Source organism: Pongo pygmaeus, chromosome 1 (assembly GCF_028885625.2).
Source record: "Pongo pygmaeus isolate AG05252 chromosome 1, NHGRI_mPonPyg2-v2.0_pri, whole genome shotgun sequence".
In the NCBI taxonomy this organism is placed as follows: domain Eukaryota; kingdom Metazoa; phylum Chordata; class Mammalia; order Primates; family Hominidae; genus Pongo; species Pongo pygmaeus.
The window spans coordinates 96525994-96543829 of NC_072373.2; the positions used below are offsets into that span (position 1 = coordinate 96525994).

Here is a 17836-nt window from a genome sequence, read left to right on the forward strand (position 1 = left end):
TATCAACTTAAATGTGTATATCTTGCTATGTGTACTTAAGAGACAGGGTCTTGCTGTGTCACCCAGGCTGGAGTAGAGTGGTGCAATCATAGCTCACTGCAGCCTCAAACTCCTGGGCTAAATTGATCTTCCCACTTCAGTCACCATGCCTGGCTAATTTTTTTTTTTTTTTAATTTTTTTAGGCTGGGTGCAGTGGCTCACGCCTGTAATCCCAGCACTTTGGGAGGCGAAGGTGGGCAGATCACTTGAGATCAGGAGTTCAAGACTAGCCTGGCCAACATGGTGAAACCTCGTCTCTACTAAAAATACAAAAATTAGCTGAGTATGGTGGTGAACACCTGTAATCTCAGCTACTCGGAAGGCTGAGGCATGAGAATCACTTGAACCTGGGAGGCTTGCAGTGAGCCAAGGTTGTGCCATTGCACTCCAGCCTGGGTGACAGACTGTCTCAAAAAAAAAAAAAAAAAAAATATTTTTTTTTTAGAGATGAGTCTCCCAGGATGGTCTCAAACTCTCAGCCTCCAATGATCCTCTTGCGTCACTGGGATTATACACACAAGCCACTGCCTTACTGTGTACTTTTCTAAAGTACAGACATACCTCAGAGATTTTGTATGTTCCATTCCAGACCACCACAATAAAGCAAATATTGCAATAAAGCAAGTCACACAAATTTTTTGGTTTCCCAGTATATATAAAAGTTATGTTTAGGCCAGACGCGGTGGCTCACGCCTGTAATCCCAGCACTCTGGGAGGCTGAGGCGGGAGGATTGCTTGAAGTCAGGAGTTTGAGACCAGCCTGGTCAACATGGTGAAACCTCCTCTCTACTAAAAATACAAAAATTAGCTGGGCATGGTGGTATGTGCCTATAATCCCAGCTACTCAGGAGGCTGAGGCAGTAGAATCGCTTGAACTCAGGAGGCAGAAGTTGTAATGAACCGAGATCATGCCACTCCACTCCAGCTTGGACGACAGAGCAAGACTCTGTCTCAAAAAATAATAATAATAATAAAATAAAAGTTATGTTTACATTATGCTGTAGTCTATTAAGTGCAATAGGATTATGTCTAAAAAAACAATGAATACATCTTAAAAAACACTTTCTTGCTAAAAAGTGCTAACAATCATCTGAGCCTTCAGCAAGTCATTATCTTTTAGCTAGTAGAGTGTCTTGCCTCCATGTGGATGACTGCTCACCCATTAGTGTGGTGGTTGCTGAAGGTTGGGGTAACCTGGCAAATTTTTTTTTTTTTTTTTTTTTTTTTTTTGAGATTACAGGCGTGAGCCACTGCGCCTGCCTAATCTGGCAGTTTCTTAAAATAAGATGATGAAGTTTGCCACATGGATTGACTCTCCTTTCATGAAAGATTTTCATATAGCATGCGGTACTGTTTAATACCATTTTATCCACAGTAGAACTACTTTCAACATTGGTGTCATTTCTCTCAAACCCTGCTGCTGCTTTGTCAACTTAAGTTTAAGGAATATTCTAAATCTTCTGGTGTCATTTCAACAGTGTTCACAGCATCTTACCAGGAGTAGATTCCATCTCAAGAAACCACTTTCTTTGCTCATCCATAAGAAGCAACTCCTTATCCATTCAAATTTTTGTTTTTTGTTTGTTTTTTAAAGAGACTCAGTTGTAGTCTGTCACCCAAGCTGGAGTGCAGTGGCATGATTGTAGCTCATTGTAGCCTCAAACTCCTGGGCTAATGCAATCTTCTCACCTCACCCTCCTGAGTGAGGTGCATGCCACCATGCCCAACTAATTTTATTTTTTGTAGAGATAGGGTCTCACTTTGTTGTCCAGGTTGGTCTCGAACTCCTGGGCTCAAGTGATCCTCCTGTCTCAGCCTCCCAAAGTGCTGGGATTACAGTGCTGGGATCCCAGCTGTGCCTTGCCCAGGCTCCCTTCTAATTGTAGTTTTCTTGCTGTTTCTACCACTTTTGCAGTCATTTCCTCCATTGAAACCTTGAACCTGTCAAAGGTCATGCATGAAAGTTATAATCAACTTCTTTCAAATTCCTGTTAATGTTGATAGTTTTAGGCCGGGCGTGATGGCTCATGCCTGTAATCCCAGCAATTTGGGGAGCCGAGGCAGGCAGATCACCTGAGGTCGGGAGTGCGAGACCAGCCTGACCAACATGGAGAAACCCTTTCTCTACTAAAAATACAAAATTAGCTGGGCCTGGGGTGGCACATGCCTGTAATCCCAGCTACTCGGGAGGCTGAGGCAGGAGAATTGCTTGAACCTAGGAAGTGGAGGTGAGCCGAGATCTCACCATTGCACTCCAGCCTGGGCAACAAGAGCAAAACTCCATCTAAAAAAAAAAAGAAAAAGAAAAGAAAAATGTTAATAGTTTTACTTCCTCCTGCAATGGTAAATAATTTCCAGGAGGTTTTTAAAATTTTTATTTTTAAAGACACAGGGTCTTGGCTGGGCACGGTGGTCATGCCTGTAATCCCAGCAGTTTGGGAGGCTGAGGCGGGCTGATCACGAGGTCAGGAGCTCGAGACCATCCTGGCTGACACGGTGAAACCCCATCTCTAGCAAAAATACAAAAAATTATCTGGGCATGGTGGTGGGCGCTTGTAATCCCAGCTGCTCGGGAGGCTGAGGCAGGAGAATGGCATGAACCCAGGAGGTGGAGGTTGCAGTGAGCTGAGGGTGCGCCACTGCACTCCAGCCTGGGCGACAGAGCGAGACTCTGTCTCAAAAACAAACAAGCAGAAAGCAAGCCAAAAAAAACATAAAAAAAAAAGAGACAGGGTCTTACTGTGTTGCCCAGGCCAGTCTCAAACTCCTGGGCTTAAGTGATCCTCCCACATTGGCCTCGAAAGCACTGGAATTACTTGTGTGAGCCACCATGCTTGGCCTGAAATATATTAATATTTCTTTTTTCTTTTTTTTTTTTTTTTGAGACTGAGTTTTGCTCTTGTTGCCCAGGCTGGAGTACAGTGGCATGATCTTGGCTCACTGCCATGTCCCCCTCCCAGGTTCAGGTGATTCTCCTGCCTCACCCTCCCACGTAGCTGGGATTACAGGCATGTGCTGCCAAGCCTAATTTTGTATTTTTAGTAGAGACGGGGTTTCACCATGTTGGTCAGACTGGTCTCGAACTCCTGACCTTAGGTGATCCACCTGCCTCGGCTTCCCAAAGTGCTGGGATTACAGGCATGAGCCCCCATGCCCAGCAATATTTCTTACATAGTAAGACTTGAAAGTTAAAATTACTCCTTGATTCATGGTCTGTAGAGTGGATGTGTTAGCCCATGAAAACAACATTAGTCTCCTTGTTCATCTCCATCAAAGCTCTTGGTGACTGGATGCATTGTCAATGAGCAGTAATATTTTGAAAGGGATCTTTTTTCTGAGCAGTAGATCTCAGCCATGAATTTAAAATATTCAGTAAACCATACTATAAACAGATGTGCTGTCATCCAGACGTCATTCTTTCATTGAGAGAGTGCAGGCAGAGTAGATTTAGCGTAATTCTTACCTTTTTTCTAAGAGATGGAGTCTTGCTATGTTGTCCAGGCTGGAATGCAGTGGCTATTCACAGGTGCAATCATAGTGCTCTACAGCCTCAAAATCCTGAGCTCAGGCAACTCTGCTGCCTCAGCCTCCCACATAGCTGAGACTACTGGTGTGCACTACTATGCCCAGTTTATTTAACGTAATTCTTAAGGGCCCTAGAATTGTTGGAATGGTAAATGATCACTGACTTCAATTTAAAGTCACCAGCCATATTAGCCTCTAACAAGAGAGTCAGCCTGTCTTTTGAAGCTTTGGAGCCTGGTATTGACATCTCTCTATGAAAGTCTTCTAGTAGAAGGCTATTTTATCTACATTGAAAATGTACTGTTCACATGATCTTATAGATGAAAACAGCAGACACTGAGTACTCCAAAAAGGGGAGGAATGGAGTGGGAGATAAGGGTTGAAAAACTATCCATTGGGTACTATGTTAGCTATTTGGGTGATGAGTTCAATAGAAGCCCAAACCCCAGCATTATGCAGTACATCCATTTAATAAATCTACACATGTATCCCTTAAATCTAAAATAAAAATTAGAAAATTTTAAAAAGGGAAAAAAATGTACTGTTAATATGTCACCTTTGTGGGTTATCTCAGCTAGATCTTATGGATAACTTGCATTAGCTTCTACATCAGGACTTGGCTACTGCTGTACCTTGTACTTTTGTGTTATGGCATGACTTCTTAAACCTCATGGACCAGCCTCTGCTAGTTTCCAGCTTTTCTTCTGCAGCTTCCTCATCTCTCCCAGCCTTCACAGAATTGAAGAGAGTTAGGGCCTGATTCTGAATTAGGCTTTGGCTTAAAGGAATATTGTGGCTGGTTTGATCTTGCCAGTGCACTAAAACTTTCTCCATATTGCCAGTAAGGCCTTTGCACTTTGCCATTATTTGTGTGTTCACTGGAGTAGCACTTTTAATTTCCTTCAGGAACTTTTCCTTTGCATTCACAACTTGGCTAACTTTTTTTTTGAGATGGAGTCTTGCTCTTGTCGCCTAGGCTGGAGTGCAGTGGTGCGATCTTGGCTCACTGAAACCTATGCTTCCCGGGTTCAAGCGATCCTCCTGCCTCAGCCTCCCAAATAGCTGGGATTACTGGCATGTGCCACAACACCCGACTAATTTTTGTATTTTTAGTAGAGATGGGGTTTCACCATGTTGGCCAGGCAGGTCTTGAACTCCTGACCTCAAGTGATCTGCCCGCCTTGGCTTCCCAAAGTGCTGGGATTACAGGCGTGAGCCACTGTGCCTGGCCTTGTTTTCCTTTAACAAAGTAGCTGCAAAGCACAATAAAGTGAAATGCAATAAAATGAGGCATGGCTGTACTTTTTGCATCTAGGTGTATAATCAGTTGAGTGGCAGACTTTTCCTACTCTGCCCAACTCACCATGGTATGCCCAGTTACTACTGTCAGTTATATAGTATTGATTGAACTACTAAAGACATTGTTAACTATAGAGTTAGGGTGGTGTTCTGTAGCACTCCACTTTCTAGTCCCTCCATCTGAAGATATTTTTCAGAGGTAAATTGGGAGGTGAAGTGTGATAAAAATGTTCTAAAGTTGATTATAATGATAGTTGCACAGCTCTGAATATACTAAACATCATTGAATTGTACACTTTACATAGGTGAATTGTATGATATGTGAATTATATCTCAGTAAAGCTATTCTTTTTTTATTTTATTTTACTTTAAGTTCTGGGATACATGCACAGAACCTGAAGGTTTATTACATAGGTGTACATGTGCCATGGTGGTTTGCAGCAGCTATCAACCCGTCATCTAGGTTTTAAGCCCCACATGCATTAGATATTTGTCCTAATGCTCTCCTTCCTTTTGCCTCCTACCCCTCAACAGACCCAGGTGTGTGATGTTCCCCCTCTCTGTGTCCATGTGTTCTCATTGTTCAACTCCCACTTACGAGTGAAAACATGCAGTGTTTGGTTTTCTGTTCCTTTGTTAGTTTGCTGAGATTGATGGCTTCCAGCTTCATCCATTTAAACTGCAAAGGACATGAACTCGTTCTTTTTTTATGGCTGCTAAAGCTATTCTTTAAAAAGAGAGGGAATTAAGAAGCATTACCCCAAAATTCAGAAGTTTGGGTTCTGACTTTTCTCTAATCTCTAAAAGGTGTATTTCTGCCTATAATCCCAAGCGCTTTGAGAGGCTGAGGCAGGAGGATCATTTGAGCCCAGGAGTACCAGACCAGCCTGGGCAACATAGTGAGACCTTGTCCTACAAAAAACTAAAAAATTAGCCCAGTGTGGTGGCATGTATCTCTAGCTACTCAGGAGGCTGAGGCATGGAGGATTGTTGGAGCCCTAGAGTTTGAAGCTGCAATAAGCTATGATTGTGCCACTTGCACCCTAGCCTGGGTGATAGAGCGAGACCCTATCTCTCAAAAATAAAAATAAAAACAGGCCGGGCACAGTGGCTAATGTCTGTAATCCCAGCACTTTAGGAGGCCGAGGCAGACAGATCACAAGGTCAAGAGATTGAGACCATCCTGGCCAACATGGTGAAACCCCGTCTGTACTAAAAAATACAAAAATTAGCTGGACGTGGTGGCACACACCCATAGTCCCAGCTACTTGGGAGGCTGAGGCAGGAGAATTGCTTTGAACCTGGGAGGTGGAGGTTGCAGTGAGCTGAGATCGCACCACTGCACTCCAGCCTGGCAACAGTGCAAGAGGCCCTCTCAAATAAATAAATAAATACATAAATACAAATATAATAAAGGGTGTGTGTTTCATTTTTTGGTCTTGTTTTGTTTTTGTTTCAAGACAGTTTCTGTCACCCAGGCTGGAATGCAGTGGTGCGATCTTGGCACACTGCAACCTCTACCTTGCAGGTTCAAGTGATTCTCATGCCTCAGACTCTCAGGTAGCTGGGACTACATGAAAGCGCCACCATGCCTAATTTTGGTATTTTTAATAGAGACAGGGTTTCACCATGTTGGCCAGGCTGGTCTCGAACTCCTGACCTCAAGTGATCTACCCACCTCAGCCTCCCAAAGTGCTGGGATTACAAGCGTGAGCCACTGCACCCGGCCCCTGTTTTGTTTTGTTTATTTTTCATTGCAACTGGAAAAGAATCTTTTTAATTTAATTAATTAATTAATTCATTCATTCTTTGAGACAGAGTCTCGCTCTGTCGCCCTGGCTGGAGTGCAGTGGCGAGATCTCAGCTCACTGCAGCCTCTGCCTCCTGGGTTCAAGCAATTCTTTGCCTCAGTTTCCCAAGTAGCAGGAATTACAAGTGCCCGCCACCACGCCCGGCTAAGTTTTTATATTTTTAGTAGAGTTGGGGTTTCACCGTCTTGGCCAGGCTGATCTTGAACTCCTGACCTCGTGATCCACCCTCCTCGACCTCCCAAAATGCTGGGATTATAGGTGTGAGCCACCACGCCCAGCCCTGGAATAGAAAAAAATTTTAAGTACTCCATTTTTACAAATGAAATTGAAACTTGGGAAGGTAAAATAACTTACTAAATATTTGACTTGGTTAACATAAGTAGCAATTTTAACCTGTGTTTCTTTGACTTAAAAGATTTTCTTACTACTTTATCTTTGCTGTTTCCTACCAGGACAACAACTCTGGATTTGAAAGTGTTGGAGAAAATCTAAATCTGAATTTGCATTTAGATTTTTTTTTGTTGTTTCTTGGAGACAGAGCCTCGCTGTATCACCCCATCTGGAGTTCAGTGGTATAATCAGGCTCAGTGCAGCCTCAACCTTCTGGGCTCAAGCAATCCTCCCACCTTAGCCTCCCAAGTAGCTGGGACTACAGGCATGTGCCACTATGCCTGACAAATTTTTAATTTTTTTGTAGAGATGGGGTCTCACCATTTTGCCCAGGCTGGTCTTGAACTCCTGGGCTCAAGCCGTCCTCCCACCTCAGTCTCTGGAGGAGCTGGGAATACAAGTTGAGCCACCATGTCCGGCCTACATTTAGATTCTGTTAGTGTAAAAAAAATCAAAGTGAAAAGGGAAGATAATGATTAATTAGCTTGCCGTTAACACTTTTTCTTCATGAGTAAAGAAAAAAATAGTGCTTCTTATCAGGCTAAGCACCCAAGTTCTTCATTTTAAAAAGCATCTTCAGATTTTGAATCTGCTAACCCTGGTAACATGCAGTTTACCTATATAACAAACCTGCACATGTACCCTTGAACATAAAATAAAAGCTAAAAAAAAAAAAAAAAAAAAAAAAAAGATTTTCAATCTATATCGATGTAGAATTAAGGGCAGATGTCAACAGGCCTTGCTTATGTAGATTTAAGTTTACTTAAATTGCTGAGGTTGAATGGAGAAATCTCCTTTAATATAAATGTGCTAGGACGATATCAGGTAGGACATTAGCTTGGTTAACTTTGAACCTTGTGTGTGTGTGTGTGTGTGTGTGTGTGTGTATGTGTGAGAGAGATTCTTGTTAATAACTTTACCATTCCACCTTTTTTTAAATGGACTATTTAAGGCACTTTATTCTGATCTTGTATTTTTCTTTTCATAGGATGGATAGAATGACAGAAGATGCTCTTCGCTTGAATCTGTTGAAGCGGAGCTTGGACCCAGCAGATGAGCGAGATGATGTCCTGGCAAAGCGACTCAAAATGGAGGGGCATGAGGCCATGGAACGTCTGAAAATGTTGGCATTGCTCAAAAGGAAGGATTTGGCAAATCTTGAGGTGCCACATGAGTTACCCACCAAACAGGATGGCAGTGGTGTCAAGGGCTATGAAGAAAAACTTAATGGGAATCTCAGGCCTCATGGAGACAACAGGACTGCTGGAAGGCCAGGCAAAGAAAACATCAATGATGAGCCTGTGGATATGAGTGCTAGACGGAGGTATGGCTCAGTTCAGCTGCCTCCAGGGATAGGGTCGTCTCATAAAGCCTGTGAAAATGGAATGAATTCCAATGAGAGGAGGGTGTTTTTCATCCTAAAGATTCTTAAAAGAAGATATATCATCGAGTTTGACCATAAATTCATTTTATTTCCAAATGAAACCAGGTGCCTCAAAAACTGCTTAGCCTACAGAGAAATCGTAGTTCTTACTCTTAAGAGAAAAAATGGTCATTTCTAGATAAAGGGGGCACTAGAGAGCTGATAGGCCAAAGGGAAGTGAGTTAATATATACCTTCACTCTAATCTTCATGGCCGTCTTAGGAGGAGAAAAATAGTCTTTTTGTCAGATAATTCCAGGAGTTTTAGGATGTATTTGTTGTGGAGTCCTGGCTTTTATTACATCCAAAAACGTGGGCCTAGCTTTTCTTGTGTCAGAAAGCAAATTATCTTCATGTGGTAAGTCTCTGCATTCTTGCTGTATCTGTACCACTTCCCCCAGCTCCCCCATATACATATACATTCATTTGTACATGTATGTTACTCTCTCTCTCTCACTCACTCACACATGCAACATGTTTTCCCAGGCCTTTTTTTCTGGTGTCTTTCAGGGTTGAGTACTTGAAACTATAGAGCACACAGTAAGGAGAGGTACGTGGAACTGGCCAGTGGTTGAGTCTGCCTGTGCAGTGAATCATAGTATAGATAACCCTAGTTTGGGGTTTCTTCTTTTTGTTCTTTATGAGTTTTTTTTGTGCTTGGTTTTGTTTGTTTGTTTGTTTGTTTGTTTGAGGCAAGGTCTCGCTCTGTTGCCTAGGCTGGCGTGTAGTGAGTGGTGTGACTCCCTGGATTCAAGCGATCTTCCCATCTCAACCCCAACCCACACCCCACCCCCCTGAGTAGCTGGGACTACAGGCACATCCCACCATGCCCGTCTAATTTTTGTATTTTTATAGAAACAGGTTTTTGCCATATTTCCCAGGCTGGTCTCGAATTCCTGAGCTCAAGTGATCCTCCCTCCTCGGCCTCCCAAAATGCTGGATTATGGGCGTGCACCACAGCATCCAGCCAGTTTTTGATTTTTTGTTTTTTTTTTTTTTTTTAAGATAGGGTCTCACTTTGTCACACAGTCTTGAGTGCAGTAGCATGATCATAGCTCATTGTAACCACCAACTCCTGGGCTCAAATTACCTTCCCGCCCTAGCCTCCCAAGTAGCTGGGACTACAGGTGTGCATCATCACACCCAGCTAATTTTTGAATACTTTTGTAGAGACAGAGTCTCACTATGTTGCCCAGGCTGGTCTCAAACTCTCAGCCTCAAGTGATCTTCCCACATTGGCCTCCCAAAGTGCTGGGACTACTATTGTGAGCCACCACACCCAGTTTATAACCCAAGTTTGTGTGTGTGTGTGTGTGAGAGAGAGAGAGAGAGAGAGAGATGGAGTTTCACTCTTTTTGCTCAGGCTGAGTGCAATGGTACGATCTCGGCTCACTGCACCCTCCACCTCCTGGGTTCAAGTGATTCTCTTGCCTCTCTACTCCACTAAGTAGCTGGGATTACAGGCACGTGCCAGCACACCCAGCTAATTTTGTATTTTTAGTAGAGATGGGGTTTCACCATGGTAGCCTGGCTGGTCTCGAACTCCTGACCTTAGGTGATCTGCCCACCTCTGCCTCCCAAAGTGCTGGGATTATAGGCATGAGCCACCACACCCAGCCAACCCTAGCTTTTAAAACATTCAGTTTAGGCCAGGTGCGGTGGCTCATGCCTGTAATCCCAGCACTTTGGGAGGCCGAGGCGGGTGGATCATGAGGTCAGGAGATCGAGACCATCCTGGCTAACACCGTGAAACCCCATCTCTACTAAAAATACAAAAAATTTGCCAGGCGTGGTGGCAGGTGCCTGTAGTCCCCGCTACTCGGGAGGCCGAGGCAGGAGAATGGTGTGAACCCGGGAGGTGGAGGTTGCAGTGAGCCGAGATTGCTCCGCTGCACTCCAGCCTGGGTGACAGAGCGAGACTCCATCTGAAAAAAAAAATCAGTTTATAAATAGTTCAGAAACAGCTGATAGCTGTGAGAATTAGTCTTCAGTGTTCAGTTGCCCTCCAAATGACCTTGCTGAGTTTGCTGTAGGACTCATCCGAAGCAGAATCTCTAAGAAGCTGGACTGGTGGAGAATGAAGAAGAAAGGAATGGTTATAACCTTACACATGTTACTTTCTCTACCTTTTGATGTCTACTTACTGGTCTTGTCCCAGGATTATTTTTTAAAACCACGCTCCACAAGCAAACATTATTCTTGGTAGTAACATTAAAAACTCTTAGTAAGCGATGGCTCACACCTGTAATCCCAGCACTTTGAGGCCTAGGCGGGTGGATCACCTGAGGTCAGGAGTTTGAGACCAGCCTGGCCAACATGGTGAAACCTTGTCTCTACTAAAAATATGAAAAAATGAGCCAGGTGTGGTGGCACACACCTGTGTTCCTAGCTACTTGAGAGGCTGAAGCATGAGAATTGCTTGAACCCGGGTGGTAGAGGTTGCAGTGAGCTGAGATCGTGCCACTGCACTCCAACCTGGGCAACAGAGTGAGACTTTGTCTCCGTTTTTAAAAAAAGCAAAAACAACCACAAAAAAACCTCTTAAGAAACCTCAGGCAGATTCCCTAGAGGTCCTGGAAGAGAAGAAAAATACTTATAAATTATAGGTAGTGCCAGCAGAATATTATATAAGTAGGTTCATTTTTAGATTGTTTGAAAGAAAAGGATATGGGTGAATGAGATCATGGACCTGAGCAACCTACTTGCTTTTATAATCTCCCTTACCCTTCTGGAGCAAGTAACTTATCCTACTTCATTGGGGAGAAGGAGTTAAAGAAATGTTAGGTGGATTCTTCACATCCCAAATTGGAACTCTTAAATGCATTTTTCTTTCCTTTCCTTCTCTTTCCCTTTCCTGACAAGGTCTCACTCTGTCACCCTGGCTGGAGTGCAGTTTGGCATGATCTCCGCTCACTGCAACCTCCACCTCCCAGGCTCAAGCAATCCTCCCTCCTCAGTCTCCCAAGTAGCTGGGACTACAGGCATGTGCCCCTGTACCCAGCTAATTGTTTTGTATTTTTAGTAGAGATGAGGTTTCGCTGTGTCATCCAGGCTGGTCTCTAACTCCTGGACTCAAGTGATTTGCCTGCCTTTGCCTCCTAAAGTGCTGGGAATACAGGCATGAGCCACCATGCCGGGCCCAACATTTTTCATAAACTTTGTTAACACTTTTTTTTTTTCCTGTTTTCAGTCCTGCTCCTGTAGACATTTTGGTAAGATCTTGTTAGTGATATTGGAATTGTATTATATTGCAGACAGATACAGTATATGTTAAAAAGTCAGACTTCCTGAAAACCCAACTTTTTCTTTTTTTTTTTAGACGGAGTCTCGCTCTGTTGCCCAGGCTGGAGTGCAGTGGCGCAATCTCGGCTCGCTACAACCTCCATCTCCTGGGTTCAAGCGATTCTCCTGCCTCAGCCTCCTGAGTAGCTGGGACTACATGCTGGCTAATTTTTGTATTTTTAGTAGAGATGGGGTTTCGCCATGTTGGCCAGATGGTCTTGATCTCCTGACCTTGTGATTCACCAGCCTTGGCCTCCCAAAGTGCCAGGATTATGGGCGTGAGCCACCACACCCAGCCAAACCCAACAATTTTTAAAAAAATGTTGTTTTGGGGTGATTTTTTAAAATCATTTAAAGAGATGGGATGTTGCTGTGTTGCCCAGGCTGACGTGCATTGGCTGTTCACAAGCACTGTCATAGTGCACTATTTCCTCAAATTCCTGGGCTCAAGCAGTCCTCCCCACTTGGCTTCCTGCGTAGCTGGGACTATTAGGCATGGGCTGCTGTACCCAACATGGGGTGATCTTTTGAAACACAATTCTCTGGAAGCTTGGGACTCCAGATATACTGACAGCTATTTCCACTTAGCCCCGAGATGTATAAGAATGAACAAAACTGCCAGTCACAGTGGCTAACGCCTGTAATCCCAGCACTTTGGGAGGCCAAGGTGGGAGGATCATCTGAGGTCAGGAGTTTGAGACCAGCTTGGCCAACATGGTGAAACCCTGTCTCTACTAAAAATACAAAAATTAGCCAGGTGTGGTGGCAGGTGCCTGTAATCCTAGCTACTTGGAAGGCTAAGGCAGGAGAATCGCTTGAACCCAGGAGGCGGAGTTGTAGTGAGCAGAGATTGCACCACTGCACTCCAGCCTGGGTGACAGACCAAGACCCTGTCTCAAAAAAAAAAAAAAACAAAAAATAAAAAAAACAAAACCGATAGATTCCCAACAAGGAGAACCGTAGTTTATTTGATAGTGATAAAAAGAGGAAAGGGCTGGGTGCAGTGGTGCATGCCTGTATTCCCAGCACTTTGGGAGGCCAAAGTGGGAGGATTGCTTGAGGCAAGAATTTGAGATCTGTCTGGGCAACATAGTGGTACCTCATCTCTACCAAGAAAAAATGAAAGAATTTGCAAGCAGAAGGCAAGAGAAGTTCTTAACATAATAGCCATGTCATCATAGCCTAAATATCTTATTTTACCATCAGTTGGGCAAGTTACGATACCTGTGAAATAAGGTATGTATGAAACCAACACTACTAATGTTTTAGGATTCTAGAGAGACACAGAAGTTCTCTGCTTAGTTGTTTTTGCTACTGGGATAAGGATTAGGAGCTTTATAGCTTCTGAGAATATGCCAGACTAAGTCACAAGTGATGTCACAGCAAGTGGGGCTTTTAATAGTATCTCTCTAATAGGTAGGAGTTCATACTTAACTACCCCAAATATTGTAAATTATATATATGTTTAGGAAAAGAGCAAAATAATTTCTCTCTTGGAATGTTTAACAAATGAGGCCAGAATCCTAGCTCATTAGTTTTTGAAAATTAAGAAATGAGGCAGGGCATGGTGGCTCACACCTGTAATCTCAGCACTTTGGGAGGCCAAGGCAGGAGAATCACTTGAGCCTAGAAGTTTAAGACCAGCCTTAGTAACATAGGGAGACCGCTTCTCTACAAAAAATTTAAAAATTAGCTACTCAGGAGGCTGAGGTGGGAGGATCGCTTGGGCCTAGGAGATTGAGACTGCAGTGAGCCACGAATGATTGCACCACTGCACTCCTGCCTGGGTGACAGAGTGAGACCCTGTCTAAAAAACAAAAGAAAAAATAAATAAATACAAGAAAAGAGGCTGGACGCGGTGGCTTATGCCTGTAATCCCAGCTCTTTGGGAGGCTGAGGCGGGTGGATCACGAGGTCAGGAGTTTGAGACCAGTCTGGCCAACATAGTAAAACCCCATCTCTACTATAAATACAAAAAATTAGCCGGGCGTGGTGGCGGGCACATGTAATCCCAGCAACTCGGGAGGCAGGAGAATCACTTAAACCTGAGAGGAGGTTGCAGTGAGCCAAGATTGCACCATTGCCCTCCAGCCCCAGTGACAGTGCAAGATTCCGACTCAAAAGAAAAAAGGAGACTTTGGCTTTGCCTTATCTGTGCTATCTACCTAATACCGATGTGTTTATATCTGGGAATAAAATAATCATTTAAAGTTGTTCTCAGATATAACTTCCTGATAAATGGCATACAGTTCCCAAGTCTCCATCCAGTAATGTCTCTGTCTTGGTACTGGGCAGTTCCTAAGCAGTAAGTGGCACTCATTTGAGCAAGGAAGAATTCCTTACCTTAGAAATAATCTGTAATGTATATATCCAGCCAGGACCAGAATAGAAAGAGCTTCTGAATGAAAAATCTTCCAGATTCCAAAATTACCTGTGTTTTATTTTTTATGTATTTTTAATTTTTTTGGGACAGAGTCTTGCTCTGTCACCCAGGCTGGAATGTAGAGTTGCAATCTCGGCTCATTTCAACCTCCGCCTCCCAGGTTCATGTGATTCTTGTGCTTCAGCCTCCTGAGTAGCTGGGATTACAGGCGTGTACTACCACGCCCGGCTAATTTTTGTATTTTTAGTAGACAGGGTTTCTCCATGTTGGCCAGGTTGGTCTCAAACTTTTGGCCTCAAGTGATCTGCCCACCCAAAATGACCCATGTTAATCATAGAGGGGGAGTATAAAGGAATATAGAAATGAGAAGTAAATCACACTTTAAAAATGAATTCAGGCCGGACGCAGTTGCTCACGCCTATAATCCCAACACTTTGGGAGGCCAAGGCAGGCGGATCACGAGGTCAGGAGTTTGAGACCAGCCTGGCCAAAACGGTGACACCCCGTCTCTACTAAAAATACAAAAAAAAATTAGCAGGCACGGTGCCGGTTACCTGTATTCCCAGCGACTCGGGAGGCTGAGGCAGGACAATCACTTGAACCCAGGAGACGGAGGTTCCAGTGAGCTGAGATCGTGCCATTGCACTCCAGCTGGGCGACAGAGCCAGACTGCATCTCAAAAAAAAAATGCAGACACTTTATTCAGGCCTGTTACTCCTCATATTTGGGGTTAGAGAATGAAAGGCTCTTTTCTCCCTCTAGTGGCTTCTTTTTCTGTATTTCTACCTTCTCAGCTTGCTGTGTCTGTGGCCAGCAATCTAGACAAATTTAATAGTTGACAAGATACTCATTCTTACCTTTCTATCCCCCTATTCTGTTTCCTTGCCTAAGTTTGGTTGATTTTAACAACTCAGAATTTACCCTGTTGAGAAATTGAATGCTTATTCCAGTGATCGGGGTTCCCTGTTCAAAAGTATCCATGTCCTGGCTGGGCATGGTGGCTCACACCTATAATTCCAACACTTTGGGTGGCTGAGGCAGCAGGATCACTTGAACCCAGGAATTCAAGACTAGCCTGGGCAGCATAGCAAGACCCCCACCCCTTACAAAAAATTCAAAAATTAGCCAGGCACAGTGGTATGCACCTGTAGTCCCAGCTACTCAGGAGGCTGAGGCGGGGGGAATCTCTTGGGGCCAGGAGTTTGGGAATGTAGCAAGCACCACTACACTCCATCCTGGGCAATAGAGTGAGACCCTGTCTCAAAAAAAAAAAAAAAAAAGAAAATCCATGTGCCAACAGCAACTAGGACAAGAAACCCTGAGAAGTGGACAGTTAGTGATCTGTAATCATTAAGGGTTTAAGTTGATTGTTTAAGGCCAAAGGGGAGACCAAGGCGGGAGGGTCGCTTAAGACCAGCTTGGGCAACATAGTAAGACTCTGTCTCTACAAAAAGTACAAAAATTAGCCGGGCATGACGGCACATACCTATAGTCCCAGTTACTCAGGAGGCTGAGGTGGGAGGATCACTTGAGCCCAGGAGGTCAAGGCTGCAGTGAGCTGTGATCGGGCCACTGGACTCCAGCCTGGGTGACAGAGTGAGACCCTGTCTCAAGAGGGAAAAAAAAAGGACCAAAGAACAATTGCCCTCGACCTATATACTACCAACTATGCTGACAATCTCAAGGAAAGTAGGATCTGGGAATGTATCTTTGAAATCAGAGGAGAATTAGAAGATACAGTCATGGATTTGGGAACCTGAGGCAGTTAGAGTTTCCGGAATTCTTGTTACCTAGATCTTAAACAGTATATGCCATTTTTTATCATCTTACACAAATAAGCATGATGCTTTTAAGGCTAACCCCAGAATGACCTAAATGAGAGTTATCTAATAAATAGGGTTTAGGAGTAAGAGGAACCAGTGCGGGAGATTTAGATTTCAAAGTAAATTCTAGACTCTTTTTGAGGTAAGATGCTGGATGAAACTGTGGTAAGCAGATGCAAGTTCAATATATTTGGTTCTGGAGGTTTAACCCTTTTCTGTAAGGCTGTAGACAATATTCTTGGCACTATTCTCTCAAATTATTACTACTTCCTTCTTTTGTGTACTCTTCAGTACCTACTCTTGACAGGATAGACTATTCTTTTTTTTTTTTTGAGACGGGAGTCTCGCTCTGTTGCCCAGGCTGGAGTGCAGTGGTGCAATCTCGGCTCACTGCAACCTCTGCCTCCCGAGTTCAAGAGATTCTCCTGCCTCAGCTTCCCAAGTAGCTGGGACTACAGGTGCACGCCACCATGTGCAGCTAATTTTTTATTTTTAGTAGAGACGGGGTTTCACCATGTTGATCAGGCTGGTCTCGAACTCCTGACCCCAGGTGATCCACCTGCCTCGGCCTCCCAAAGTGCTAGGATTATAGGTGTGAGCCGCCGCACCCGGCCCCCCTTGGATTTTTAAATTCGGCATAGAAAGAAGTTTTCTTAACTTTTGTTGGAAATAGCTTATTTTTTCCTTTTCTTGTCTAGTGAGCCAGAGCGAGGAAGGCTAACTCCCTCACCAGACATCATTGTTTTGTCTGACAATGAGGCTTCCAGTCCCCGTTCCAGTTCCAGAATGGAAGAAAGACTCAAAGCAGCCAACCTAGAGATGTTTAAGGTAAAAAGAAAGAAAAATTTCTTTCTTCTTGTTATGCTCCTTCTATTTTATTTAATTCCTCAAGAGTCTTAGTTCTGTTTTTTGACTGTTTACTCTTTGGATATAAATACCCATTAATGAAAACTTTATAGTAACTCTTGACTTCAAGGGCTTTTAAAAGGAACTATTAGAAGCAAGTGGAGACGATAGTTTGAAAAGCGTATATGTAGGCCATTATACTCAATGTTATTTATCTTTGGAAAATGAAAACAAAAGTTCATAATTAAGTCATATAAAGTAAACTTTTGGCTGGAAGGATACTTTCTGCACTCTAACCTAAGTAACTGAATATGAAGGGATTCTTAAGTTTTTATGTATATCTAGAGGAAATGTGGCTTTAAGGGATTTAGGAACATTATTTTAAAAGAAGACAATGTTTCTCTTTAGTCATTCTTCTTTTTGCCAGGAATCTGGCTGATTAGCATTTATACGTGGTCTCTCCTTTAATTCTGTAAGCATTTCTTTGAGTACCTACTGAATGCCAGGCACTGTGCCAGACCCCAGTGATACAAAGATAATCCTATTGCCACTTCTGCTTCTTGTGGAAGATGAAGGTTTCAGAGCTAAGAAGTAAAGATTGTCTCTTGCAGGAAGGAATTCTGGGTACCTTGCTGCCGTAGCTGAAAGTCTTTTTATTTCCTTAGGGGAAAGGCATTGAGGAACGGCAGCAGCTTATCAAGCAGTTGAGGGATGAGCTACGATTGGAAGAAGCCCGACTGGTCCTGTTAAAGAAACTGAGACAAAGTCAGCTACAGAAAGAGAATGTGGTCCAGAAGGTAATGTGCCCTAGAAATAAGGGACTAAGGGAAAGGAAAAAAAATTGGTTTGAGAGTAGGTTACCCCAAGTAGGTTCAGTTGGGTGGCTCATTTATTCTCTGGGTCCATAGTTTTTTAGTCTGTAGTAGTAGTGATTTTTTTTTTTTTTTAATCTTAGGCCTTAAGAAAACCTTGACTCCCGGCCAGGTGCGGTGGCTCACGCCTGTAATCCCAGCAC

At 43.5% G+C, this 17836-nt stretch overlaps 1 protein-coding gene across 5 annotated transcripts in view; it reads left to right on the forward strand.

Annotated features, from left to right (window-relative positions):
* GATAD2B (GATA zinc finger domain containing 2B) overlaps positions 1–17836 on the forward strand; it is a 119246-nt gene that overhangs the window by 87395 nt on the left and 14015 nt on the right. For all 5 annotated transcript variants that reach the window (XM_063662948.1, XM_063662966.1, XM_054461525.2 and 2 more), the window contains 3 exons: positions 8054–8389; positions 16674–16803; positions 17487–17618. In XM_063662948.1, coding sequence (XP_063519018.1) covers positions 8054–8389; positions 16674–16803; positions 17487–17618 — 598 coding nt within the window. The remainder of the gene's footprint in view (positions 1–8053; positions 8390–16673; positions 16804–17486; positions 17619–17836) is intronic.